Source organism: Gallinula chloropus (assembly GCF_964237585.1).
Source record: "Gallinula chloropus genome assembly, chromosome: Z".
In the NCBI taxonomy this organism is placed as follows: Eukaryota; Metazoa; Chordata; class Aves; order Gruiformes; family Rallidae; genus Gallinula; species Gallinula chloropus.
In genome coordinates, this window is record NC_140089.1 from 57,017,621 (window position 1) to 57,029,294 (window position 11,674).

The 11,674-nt window shown below is 43.2% G+C and overlaps 2 protein-coding genes across 2 annotated transcripts in view; both read right to left on the reverse strand.

Moving 5' to 3' along the window:
* LOC311203707 (uncharacterized protein) overlaps positions 1-1,279 on the reverse strand; it is a gene marked incomplete at its 5' end in the record, with an annotated part of 62,808 nt that extends 61,529 nt beyond the window's left edge. Inside the window, 2 exons of the mRNA XM_084278464.1 lie at positions 410-622; positions 1,260-1,279. Of these exons, the coding sequence (XP_084134590.1) occupies positions 410-622; positions 1,260-1,279 (233 nt within the window). The remainder of the gene's footprint in view (positions 1-409; positions 623-1,259) is intronic.
* A 2,860-nt stretch (positions 1,280-4,139) lies between these two features.
* On the reverse strand, positions 4,140-11,674 carry LOC311203708 (protein PRRC1-like; the record flags this gene model as incomplete). The annotated part of the gene is made up of 6 exons (XM_084278465.1): positions 4,140-4,266; positions 4,616-4,719; positions 5,627-5,790; positions 8,004-8,106; positions 10,284-10,441; positions 11,380-11,674. The coding sequence occupies 6 exons, from the start codon at positions 11,672-11,674 to the stop codon at positions 4,140-4,142; spliced, it is 951 nt and encodes a 316-aa protein (XP_084134591.1).

Here is an 11,674-nt window from a genome sequence, read left to right on the forward strand (position 1 = left end):
AGCTGCCATCAACTGACCACATCTATTGATTTCAGTTATTTTGCACTTACAGCACACCAGAACGTGCAAGGGATATATGATCTATCCTGCCTACACACAGTGAGCAATGTAATGATCTACCCACCTGGTAAATAGAGACAAAGGTCCCACTTTGTCATAATATTTATTTGGCGGGTAAGCAACCAAATAAATACAGCAATGAATATTAAGATCACATATAGCTGCAAGCACTGTCATTGGGAAGCTCTTTTGGGCTGAGAGTTTCCTGATCCAGTTAGGGAATACCAGATTCTCTCACAAGTCCTTCACTGCTTCAGATTGCATGAAAGTACTAGAAAAATCAGGAAATCTTTCTTTTCAGATTTCTATCTTCTCTACAGAAGAACAGGTTCAAGGGTGTAAAGCCTACCTCCAGGTAGTGGGCCTGTGCCAGGGACATCTTTTATCACACTTGAGACCATAAATTCCTTCAGGACAAAGCCTTGTTTCACACTGCTCTCCAGTGTATCCTGCTTCACAGAGACAGGCACCACCAATATGGTAGCATTTCCCACCATTCATACACTTGCAGGGCTCAGCACATTGCACCCCGTACGTCCCCACTGGACACTCCTCTTGGCACCTATGAGAAAAACAAAGAAAAAAGTGGGTTAGTTCCCATCAAATACAGCTTTGGGACATTCCAGGGAAATCGAGTTTATGAGCAATCTCTATACGGCTCTAAAAAGCCTCTGAAGTGGAGCAGTGATTTATAGAAATTCATGTTTCAAGTACTTTATGTCAGAATTTGTAACTTTTAGAAGTAAACTGGATTCTCCACTTAGCAATAGCGTGAACAGCCAGCAGATTTCTGTGCCCCTGTAGATGCTCAGGGCCTGGCAGTCCTCTGGCAATCACGCTCAGCAGTCTCTGATGAGAACCTTTTCTAACTGTGTTTTCCAAACACACTATGTTTGACACAAGGCACGGCAAAATGTAATAGAAGTCACAAGAGCCTTCTGACTGAGGTCAAAGGGGTATATGTGTTCATATCATGCCTCCGCAGTACTGGCCTCAATCCCTTACTCGTATCCAAGTGTCGAGGTATTTGCAACTCTGCCCTGAGGGGAGCAATAAAATCCCCATTACTTCAAAGGTGCAGCGTAATAATAGAGCTAATAACCCCCTACAAATGTTTCCCAGTGAAGTTATACAAATCAGCTGTGAATGGATTGTCTCCAAATGACCATCTGGAATTCCAGCACTGCAACTCCACTTACTTTTTAAACATCACCTTCATGACCTTCTGAAACACTGTCTTCCTGGTGAGGACAGTGTTGTCTCAGCCAAAAGGTTTTAGGCAAAACGGGAATTTAAAGTCGATTCTCCCAAGTTAACTCCGATCATGTAGAAATTGTTACCGATGTAGGAAAAGTTAAGGGTTCAGAGTGCAAAGTACATGACACTTCACGTACCCTTCACGGTACCTTCTGAGATTACAGTAACCAGGATGGCATCTCTTCATGGACCAAGAATTTAGAAGAAGAGGACCCTGCAAAGTATTCTGCCCCTTTTGTAAGTGCATATAACACAAATCTAGCCTTGCAATAGCATCAAGAAACGACGTCTCCTTAACTCCCCTGTACTGATTTTAATGCCGAGTTGTACCCCGCTTTGTGAATCATGCGGGTGCTAATTACAAGGCCTCACCAAGTCTCTGAACCATGAGGAAAAACACGTCTTTATGGTGACGGTGAATGAAAGGTGGGTGAGGAAGTTTCACACCACCGATCGGCTACATCTGACTGTAATAAAAAAGGCACGCTTGATGTGCTGGGTGTACGTGCTGGTGTTTTAGGCCTGGCACCCTGTTCTGACCAGAACTGAAATGAACACCTCGACTCTGCGTGTGATTAGCTCTTTTCACACCAGGGGGTTTTTGATCATGGGATGGTTTATTTGGCACTGGGATTCCTGGCGGCAGATGGGGTCCACCTGTCCCAAAGGGGAACAAGGATCCTAGCCCAGCAGTTGGCAGGGCTTGTGGAGTGGGCTTTAAACTAGGTCTGAAGGGGGAAGGGAATAAAACCAGGCTAGCGGGAAAAGCGTGTCAGAGTCAGGGGTGGGAGTCTACTGTGGACTGCCCAGCCAGAACAACAACAACATTGATGAGTTATTCTTCAAGGGACTAAGAGCCACCTCTAGATCCCCTGTCCGTGTCCTTACGGGGGTTTCAACTGGCCAGATGTTAGCTGGGAACACCACCACAGCTAATACAAACAGGTCCAGGAGAGTCCGAAAGCAACTGGATGGTAACTTCCTTGTTCAGGTATTGAGGGAGCCAACGAAGAAAGGTGCCCTCCTAGATCTCTTGCTCATCCACAAAGAAGGACTTGGGGGGAAGTAGAAGTAGGTGGACTTCTTGGCCACAGAGTAGTGGAATTCAAAATCTTTGTTGAAAGAAGGGAAACTGCCTCCAAAACTTCAACACTAGATACAGGGAGAGCAGATTTTGGACTGCTCAGGAAAGTAGCTGGTAAGGTCCCCTGGGAAACTGCTTTTGAAAGTCCATCAATGCTGGCCACTTTTTAAGTACCACCTCCTAAAAGCACAGGAATAGGCAACTCCAAAACATTAGAAATCAAGCAGGTGGGGCAGGAGGCTGAGCAGGGACGTTCCTCTAGAGCTCAGCAGAAAAAGAAAGTGGAAGCAAGATCAGGAAATGTGCGGGGATTACGGGGACACTCTTCACCTTTGCAGGGAGAAAATGTGTGTGGCCAAAGCTTAGAGAGAGCCGAGGCTGGACAATACTGTGGTAGACAGTCTGGGGTCTTCAAATACAGTAACAACAAGAGGAGGACCAGAGAGAACATTGGTCTGTTGCTAGATGAGAACGGTCACATTACTAACAGGGACACAGAGAAAGAAAAGGAGTTTAACACCTTCACTGCCTCTGTCTTCAACAGAGTCGATGGGCTTTGGGACTCCAGATGCCTCAAGTTGGAGGCCCATGACTGCAGTAAACTCCTAGCGAATTCTGACCATTCAGTGACGTGCTCTGACCTGGCTGGCCCTGTGTGGAGCCAGGACTTGGAGTTGATGATCTTCATGGGTCCCTTCCAACTCAGGATATTGTATGATTCTGTGAGTAGTTTTTGCATAAGAACTTGGTTTTGGACTGGTTTTATAGAAGCCTAAATATCTTGCATTCAAGAAAAACCCACTCTGATTCTGGAAGAGACAGGCATAATGGGAATAAGGGTAACAACTGCTGCCCAATGACTCACTGCCACACCATGCACAACTCAACTGAAAAATGTACCAGCAACACCAGGAAAATTTAACTCTGAAAAGTATGAAAGCAAGCAGTGTTTTTCTGTTGAAGTATATACAAGCACAGTTCTCTTTCTACAGGAGAGTAGAATTTGATCTAATGCAAGTTAAAAGGCTTGCAGTTGTACTGCATGCTGTCTGTTTGCTGGTGGTTAACAACATAAATATGAAGGCTCTATGAGCTTTATTAAAGACTGAGTGGCAAGATCTCAAAATAGACACTTGTTCCTAAATGACGTGCCAGATACTTTGCTCAATTGCTAACGTGCTCACACAGACACCTCACTGGTGATGCCATTTTGTTGGCATTAGATGACATTCAAACACATCTGGGAAGTAAGCTAAAGAAAGGAAAATGAGCCTTTGGACGGGTAAGAGTGCTTACTGCACCTCCTAGGTGCACTTGCTTAGTGCATTACTTCAGCTACAAGACCTCCTTCTGCACCTAAGGAAGAGTGAGGATTCTTATCTATCTAAACATTTGTGAGTCATGGAATCAGATTGATGACAACAATTCAATAATTAAAGCTGTACTTCCTTTTCTGAGGGAGTACTTTGAGGTTATTTTTTCCTTGGTTAACTTCTTCTTGGAATATTTCTTCTTCTTTAACAAGAATTAAAATCAGCGGCTCAAGTGCCATGTACTGCAGAATGAAGACTCCCAAGGGAGAACTGCTTTTCTACAAAGGCCTGAAGATTTTTAGGCAATGCATGACTCAAAAATATTTTTGATCCTCATTTTATAAACTAAGAAATTCAAGTGTAGCTACTACCAGTAAGAGCTGACATCATAAATTAAATCTTAAATCCTAAGTCTTAATCCAACATTAATAAGAAAACAGAAAACTCTCCTGCTGAACATATTGCAAAGGCACTGGTGTTGCTTGGGTAAAAGCTTCCAGATGAATTCCATGAATTGGATCCTCGATAATCAGACATCCAATGTCAAACCACCTGCAATGACAGCCAAGTTAGAGTCTGTTGAAAAGCAACATGTTAGCCCTTGAATGATGACCGTTTTACAACCTCTAGTACAACTGTAGTTAAAAATTTAACAATGACTTACATCAAGGCATCCCAGCATTTTTCAAATCAAATTTGCATGTATCAACTCATGTATATATAAAAAACTGAAGTGCCTGTGTTCCCTTGTAAAAAATTCTACGGCTCCGGTTGTTTCATGTATTTTATATGTGTCTACATATAAATGACATTTTATTCTTTAAAGCACTGGAAGCAAGACCCTTTGAGTCAATGAGAAACAACCCTCTCCCCACCTCAGGGATATATTTCAAGTTCTCACTTGTCAGGAAGCAATTCCTCAATGAAGTTTTCTACCGATACAGCAGGCTGTTTTTCATGGATTACTCCAGTCCGGCGCAAGCTGTCTATTCTTTCTTGGGCTCCCTACATGGGAACATGATCTGTTAGACAACATTCTCTTTCAATCACATCATACAACACTCAGAGATGAGTGCAAAAACCCCTCTGGAGCAGAATTTTCAAGTTAAACAGAAAACAGCGATTTAAAAAAATTACTCTTTTTATTCAACAGTAGAAAAACCAAAAAAGTCATGAAAAAGCACCATAGCCTTTCCCAAACAGGAATCTCAAACAGTAACACAAGCTATGATAAAACTCATGTTTGAAAAGCTGCACAATGAATTCCTACATACTAAATGTAAGAATGGAGCTGTTCAGGAAGATCCTTGGCAAGTGTTGATCAACCTGTCTTTCACCTACAGAATTAGTTGGGAGACAACCCAGTCTCAAAGGCTCTCTTAACTTCTGATTACATTTTTCCTATTCAATTTCTCATGTTTAGTTTTCATCCCAAAGTACTGTGCTAGTGACAGACTAAGAACAAATGCCTGATACACTTTCAAACTACAGTCATATCACAATGCATGCCAGATGTGATGGCAATCAACTGCTTTAGAAGAAAATGGACATAAATGTTCTTCACTGCTGTGACCGCGTTTGCACAAGAACCCCAAAGGCTATTCCAACAAGCAGCTTCAGAATGATCTAACGGAACAGGCGGCAAGTTACACCAAAAACAAGAAAAGGAGAAGTCTCCCAATGCCACAGACTGACATTCCCCTTAGGGAAAATCAGATTTTTCTGGGTCAATGCCCCATCCCTGGAAGTGCTTAAGGTCAGGCTCGATGTGGCTTTGAGCAGTGTGGTCTAGTGCAGAGAGTTTCAGCCCCCTCTGCTGAGGACAATTTGTAAGGTCATTTCCAAACCCAACCACTCTCTCATCCTACGTTTCCATTGCCCTTCTCTGTGCTGGAGGTACTTTAGTACTTACTTTTAAACCTGCAGCGTAGCCCACAGGTTGGGGTGCGATGTTAGACTGCGCAGCCTCTCCAGTAACAACGGCCATTCCAAAGACTTCTTGAAAGGCATCTCGAATGGCTGCAACTTTCACCTCTTTGGTAGAAGTAACCACTATGTCCAGTTCTCTCCCAGTTTCTGTAAAACACAGGTGTGTGTATATATAGAGAGAGAGATGTATATCTATGAGCGTGTACTATTCTTCATTCCCATTACAAGCCAGTTTAAATACATTCTACATCTTAAGACTATGCTTCAGTTGGTCTTCTCTTTCTCACACGTTGCACAAAAGTTCTTTCCTGAAGCAGAAGTCACTTAATTTAGCTAGTCACCTAACTTTTACTTCCTAAGTGATTCATCAATGAAAAAAGGACAACAGGAACTGAGGCGTATTCTGCACCTGAAACAAAGCATAGTGCTCATTTAAGATGACAACTCATGGATTTAGAAGAATAATCCTGACATTCACCTCCTGCTGCTTCTGCTGAAGACAGAATATTGAACTAGATGAACCACTGGGCTAGAATCTCTCTTTTAGGGGGAAAGACTGACAGAGATAGGCACGTTCAGCCTGCAGAAGATAAAGCCAGAGGGATCTCACTGATTTGTACACATATCTGAAGGGAGCCTGCAAAGAGGAAGAAGCCAGACTCTTTTTGGTGGTGCCCATGGACAGGAGCAGAAGCAATGGGCACAAACTGAAACAAAGGAGGTTCCATACAAACATCTGAAGGATCTTTTTAACCATGAAGGTAACCAAGCATTGGCACAGGTTGTCCAGAACCACGAGGAAGTCTCCATCCTCAAACATACTCAGAAGCTGCCTGGATGCACTCAAGAGAATCAAAGAATGGTAGGGAATGGAAGAGAACCTTCTGCGTTCCAGTTTGTGCCCATTACCCCGTGTCCTGTCACTGGGCACCACTGAAAAGAGTCTGGCCCCATTCTCCCTTCAGATATTTAGGAGTATTGACCAGATCCCCCCTTAAGTCTTCCCCAGACTACCGAGACCAAGCTGATTCACCCTTTCCCCCTATGAGAGATGATCCCGTTTTATTCCACATATTGCCCACTGCTTTAGTACAATGGTGCAGCAATGTGGTCAGCTGGATCACACCACAGGTCCAATTGAGTGACAGCTCAGAAAAACAAAGCGCACAAAGGTGTTAATGCTTTCTTCTCTGCCTCATCAGTTTCCTGACCAGCTTCACCTACATGCAAAGAGCAGCACTAGCACAACTAAGAAGGAGGACTGCTCACCAGACTGCTGCAACAAAAGCAAAAAGCAAAACAAAACAAACAAACAAAACACAGCAAGGAAAAAACACCTAAACCAGCCAAACAAAAACCCAACCCATAAAACCTGTCCAGTACTCTGACAAATTGTAGAAATCTCAGCTCAGTTAGACGTGACATGAATGTACTTTAGTAAAACACAAAATTGTGACTACCACAATGCTGCTCCTTCCTATTCATTTTAAAGCTCTAACTGAGATACTATGCTTTTCATTCCAGGCTCAATGCTCAGCAATACTTCACAGAATCACAGAATCATACGACTGGAAGAGACCTTTGTAGATCATCAACCCTTTCAGTAAACATTTCTTTCTAATATCCAATCTAAACCTCTGCTGGCGCAGCTTTGTGCCATTTCCCCTTCTCCTATCTCCTCTCACCTGGCTGAAGAGACCATTGCCCACCTCCCCACAACCTCCCCTCTGGTAGTTGAGACTTTATTAGACTGTTTTAGCCTTTTCAATGTTCTTCCCAAGTGTTTCAGGAACTGCTTCAAGTTTGCTGAGCTTCCTAAAATAGTATAAATACTGTTGGGCTAGAAAAGCAGAACAGCTGAAAGTCAGAAGAAAGCCTCAAAAGCGATGTAAACACCGTTGTGAGCACGCTTACCTTTCGGCTTGTCGACCCTCAGTGCGATACCTTACACACCGGGATTTAATCACCAGATCCAACAGAACACATACAGCATATTTTAAACTCAATTCCATATCACTCCCTCAAACAGAGAAACAGGGAGGGAAAAAAGTATGTGACTTCCAGATTACAGACAAGGACTTGTCACCGTTTTGTTCTCTGTAACTTGCTCATCTCTCACAACCTGAACTGAAGGGTATTACTATGCTACTACCTAAACTACAGCAGAATACACAAGTAAATGAACCTTAAGACGCACATAAAAAAATCAGCCTGCAGAGTGAGAGTCTCACTGGACAACGCACCTGAGAAATCACCACGTAACTGTGACAGAATTAACACACTCTCCAGATAAACTTCAAGTGCTGTTACATTAATCTAACATTCTATGCATTACTTAATGGTTTGTCACAAATACTTACTGATATATGGAACCATGCCAGGGTCCAGCGGTGTAATCATGGTCTCCACTGAATGTTTGGGTTTATCAAGAACAGACTTCACCGTGGGATTCTCAGCTACACCCTAAACATAAGCAAACAGACTTCCATATTATTTTCTCGTTTTTCCCCAAGAAACTCACAATAGCACAGTTAAAAACCAACCAAACAAAACCCAAGTATTAAGCTGCTTCGTGGTCTTCTTACCACATTTACACTTTGTAATGCCTGGTGCATCTCACTCGCCAGCACAAATGCTGCAAGACGTGACTAGGAGTGCGTGACTTTTCGGATACAGCAAAGGCCAAATATCATCACCGCCATCCTCTCACGCACCAATGCAAAAACAGGCCTGCCAGTGATGGTGGGCAACACACTTGATTTCCTCCTATTCTGGGACGGGAAGTCTTGAACATTTAACAAATGCTAATTACAGCTATCATCAGACTCGGTAGCTAGACTCAAACTGTGACAACTCCAACTGAAGAGCCTCTTTTTTATGACCTTACAGACAAGAGGACCTATTTTTGAATGGCCCATTACTAACAAATATTTTTACAGCTGAAATTGAGCTGAAATTCCTCAATTTATAAGTAGATTCTAAACAACGCTGAAAAAACGCTCTATCTTCTCCAGCCAAATCCCAGGTGGAGCTGCTGACAGACCTAAAAGTTCATTAAATGTAAGCACAAACACTGACAGGGTCTTGCTGGCCTATTATCTACCTTGAGGGACATCTGAAAGAATGGTGTTGGATTTCTGAAGAACAGCAGAGCAAAAAAGGTAGTTCAATCGATTTCAAGAGCAGAAACAGAGATAACTGCAGCACTGCCGTGTATGCACTTCAACAGAGAATCCAGCTTGCATTTCTGCAACAACTGACAGTTAAGCCTCACAGATTCTGTCTGATGTTTAAAAACCTGACTCTGACGTGTGCTTCCACACATCCAACACTTGACAGCTTCAGTACAACTAATGATTCCTCATTCTTCCACCTAGGAAATTCTCAGAGGTCATGGAAAACACAGAGCACGTACAACATTTAATACTCCAATCAAAGAATCTACATTTGGGTTGAAGTCAATCATACACATTCTCCAGAAACAGACATAGGTCACTTGCTGGATCCTACTGGTATACAGGCAACAATAACGTGGATGAGATTGGCTTTTCAACTAATTCACTACTGCCCTTTCAAACGGGCTACAAAATCATGTCACAAGGAAAACCTTCTCTTCTGGAACATTACCTTCTATCGCAAAAAAGCAAGAGGAATATGGTGACTGGAAGACATTTTCACTTGAAGACCAAAGAAGCTGTCTTTTTATGATTATAAGACACGTGCCCTAGAAAAAAGCAGCACGACAACTCTGCTCTCACCATACTGATCGACGATTAATCTTGCTCTTTAAGACTGTAGCACTGTCAAGATGACTGGAGTAAGGGAGGGCTCCCTCTGCCACGTCACACACAACTCATTCTTCCAGATTTTCTTCTTCAAAAGGCCTTGAAAGCCCCTCCAAAAGTCTCCAGTCCCACTGGGACGTCAATCTTGATTCTTCCTTCCGATTTACAGTACAGATAGTCGTGTTGCTCCTGAAGACAGCTCAGAGCTCACACACAGTCCCTGCATCTTTCTGCCACAGCCTTCACAACACTACTCAGATGTAGCATGTCACAGCTCCAAAAAGGTTACAGGCTCATGAGATGCTGTCAGTTGTTGCGGCTTATTTCCTCTCTACGATTAGATCGCACCACAAGGATTATCTGTTCTGCATTATACACTCCGTGCCCTCTAGCGGAATAGAAAAAATCCTACCAAATACCACAGACACCTCTTAAGAAACCCCTCCTCAGTGGAAGAAACACTTATTTCCCTCTCCCTGAGGAGACTTGTTTGGTTTAGAACAGGCAGGACTTGCATTCCCTAAAAAAACAATTCAGTTCATTAGGAAATGATAAAAAAACCCAGGATGTGCAAAGAATCAAAGAGGTTCTGACATTTCCCATGATTTAAGAGCATGTGACAAAACCTCTAAGGTAGAAGGATCTCCCTGTCACGAGCACCAAGATGCCTGCATTTATGTAGTCATTCCTCTTCTGGAAAGGAAAGCAGCACAGTTTCAGCAAAAAACAGCCACCTTGCAAATGAGGACAGAGGAAAGACAGGACCTAGAGCAACATGCCCTTAAAAGTTGTATCTTGTTAGAGACAACAAAAAATGGTAGTTCCTCCTGAAAGGTAACATACAAAACCACAGAGCTTTATAAACCCCCACAGCCCTCCAGCAAGTGTTCCACCTTGGGCAGTAGCTACTCTGGGGTCTTCAAGCTCCTCAGGAAAAGTGATTGCAGAACCAGTTCCAGGAGCCAAAGGGGAAGAGAAAGTTGCTTGCTGAGTAATAGGATCTGCGAAGACACCTAGGAAGAGGGAAAAACAAGACACAAGTACTGCGTTTCATTTCTTATGCCGTAGCAACATGCAATTGTTTTACAGGAAAATGAACAGGAAGAATAGAATAATACTGGGCTGATTCCTTTCATTTCTTGAAGGCCCCAGAACAATCCTGCTTGTTAGAGTTTAGCAGAGGCAACTACTGTGAATGAGTTCAACAATATCTGCTCATAGAACCGAGCCTACCTGCACCTGATGTGTAAAATTAAACAAAGACATGTTAGCTTAAGAGTGGTGCTTTTTATTGTCTTCAAATTTCCATAGGTCTTTCTGGACAGACTGCTTAAAAGACATGTCACAAACAATGGTTAAAGCCTGGCCCAACTGCAGCTGAAGAGCTAAGTTTCCATTAGGCTAGTAGAAAATCACCTCAGTTCAGCAACTACAGCACTCGCTTGCATGGCAGGCAAGTATTTTTCACTGTCCTGATGCAATTTAGTAGCCAGAAGCAAGAAAAGAGAAGCTACTCTCATGTGACGGACGACTTCTTACAGATAGCGAGCTTCTCAGAACAAAAACTTGCCCATTAGGAGATTACAGCCTGAGATACCTTACCATTCCGTGGAAATACAATGGCTGAAATTGCCTCTGAGCTGAACAGCAGCAACACAGAAATAAATGGTCAGCTGGGCTTTCCTGGGCACATTTTAAAATACTGCTCTCAAACACTTTTCTGTGAGCCTGAGTGCTAGCAGAACTCTGTGGAAGAGGACTCTTGTCCTACACCGTGATCGTACTTCAAAGGCCATTCTCCATTCCTCCGAGCGCAGCTACTCAGTAATTAAGTGTCACAAGAATACTAAAGAAGCTGAACTTGTGGGACTCTAGCAGACTGCTGAAGTAGCCACCCAGGAGACCCCTCATCCTGTCTCACAAGCACAAAGGTCTATATACAAAAGGTTACCTGTGACGGGAGGTGCAGAGAATGATGGCATCAGTGGGCTCTGTGGTGCTCGACCAGCGTGGCCTCTGGTGATATCATACGTTGAAGACATGGAAAATCCTGAAATCGGGGGACCAGCAGGAGGTGCAGGAAGACCAGAGCCAGCAGTAGAGCTTAATGAAGGAGCTGTAGAGAACTGCGACACAGAGGTACTAAAAGACGAAGGGGCAACTGGAGGTCGGGCTGGAGTTAGAGGTGGCGCCATAGTAGAAACTGTTGCAGATGGCACAAGTGGAAAAGAAGATGAAGTCATCAT